This window comes from Pediculus humanus, genomic scaffold, assembly GCF_000006295.1.
Source record: "Pediculus humanus corporis 1103172108212 genomic scaffold, whole genome shotgun sequence".
Taxonomy (NCBI): Eukaryota; Metazoa; Arthropoda; class Insecta; order Psocodea; family Pediculidae; genus Pediculus; species Pediculus humanus.
The window spans coordinates 278,145-278,738 of NW_002987782.1; the positions used below are offsets into that span (position 1 = coordinate 278,145).

The window sequence follows — 594 nt, forward strand, 5'->3', positions numbered from 1 at the left end:
GCTCCGCGAAGTGTACAACATATTGCCGTACAAGTACAAAAAAAATTTGAAAGCTTTCTACATAGTTCATCCAACGTTTTGGACAAAGGTAAATTTTTTGTTTTTTTTTTTTTCGGATGTGACGTCACGTTCTACGTCACGAAGAGTATGTTGCAACGAATTTTGTTTTTAATTGATCCGTTTTTCAGATGGTGAGTTGGTGGTTCACCACTTTCATGGCTCCCGCGATCAAAGAAAAAGTTTTCAACATTGACGGAATCGAATATCTCTACAGCATAATAATACCGAATCAATTGGAAATTCCAGCGTACATAACGGAATACGACATGTCCGTAAGTTATCCATATTCAAAAACTAATCAATCGATATATATGTATCGATTAGTATTTCGTCACTCGTCGATCGACGATGATTGATTAATGGAAAAATGGTAAAGAGCGATCGTTGGTAATAATTGGAAAAATCGGCGAAATGAACCGAAAACGAACGAACGATCACGATTTAAATTACGATTTAAATTTTTATCGAATGTTGTCAGCTTTTTAAAAAAAAAAACCGTTATATTTTATTCGCGAACACAAAATTTAAATTTTT

The 594-nt window shown here is 33.8% G+C and overlaps 1 protein-coding gene across 1 annotated transcript in view; it reads left to right on the forward strand.

Moving 5' to 3' along the window:
• Positions 1 to 416, forward strand: part of Phum_PHUM441640 (ganglioside induced differentiation associated protein, putative) — a gene marked incomplete at both ends in the record, with an annotated part of 1,256 nt that extends 840 nt beyond the window's left edge. Inside the window, 2 exons of the mRNA XM_002429564.1 lie at positions 12 to 88; positions 189 to 416. Of these exons, the coding sequence (XP_002429609.1) occupies positions 12 to 88; positions 189 to 416 (305 nt within the window). The remainder of the gene's footprint in view (positions 1 to 11; positions 89 to 188) is intronic.
• Between the last annotated feature and the right edge of the window lie 178 nt (positions 417 to 594).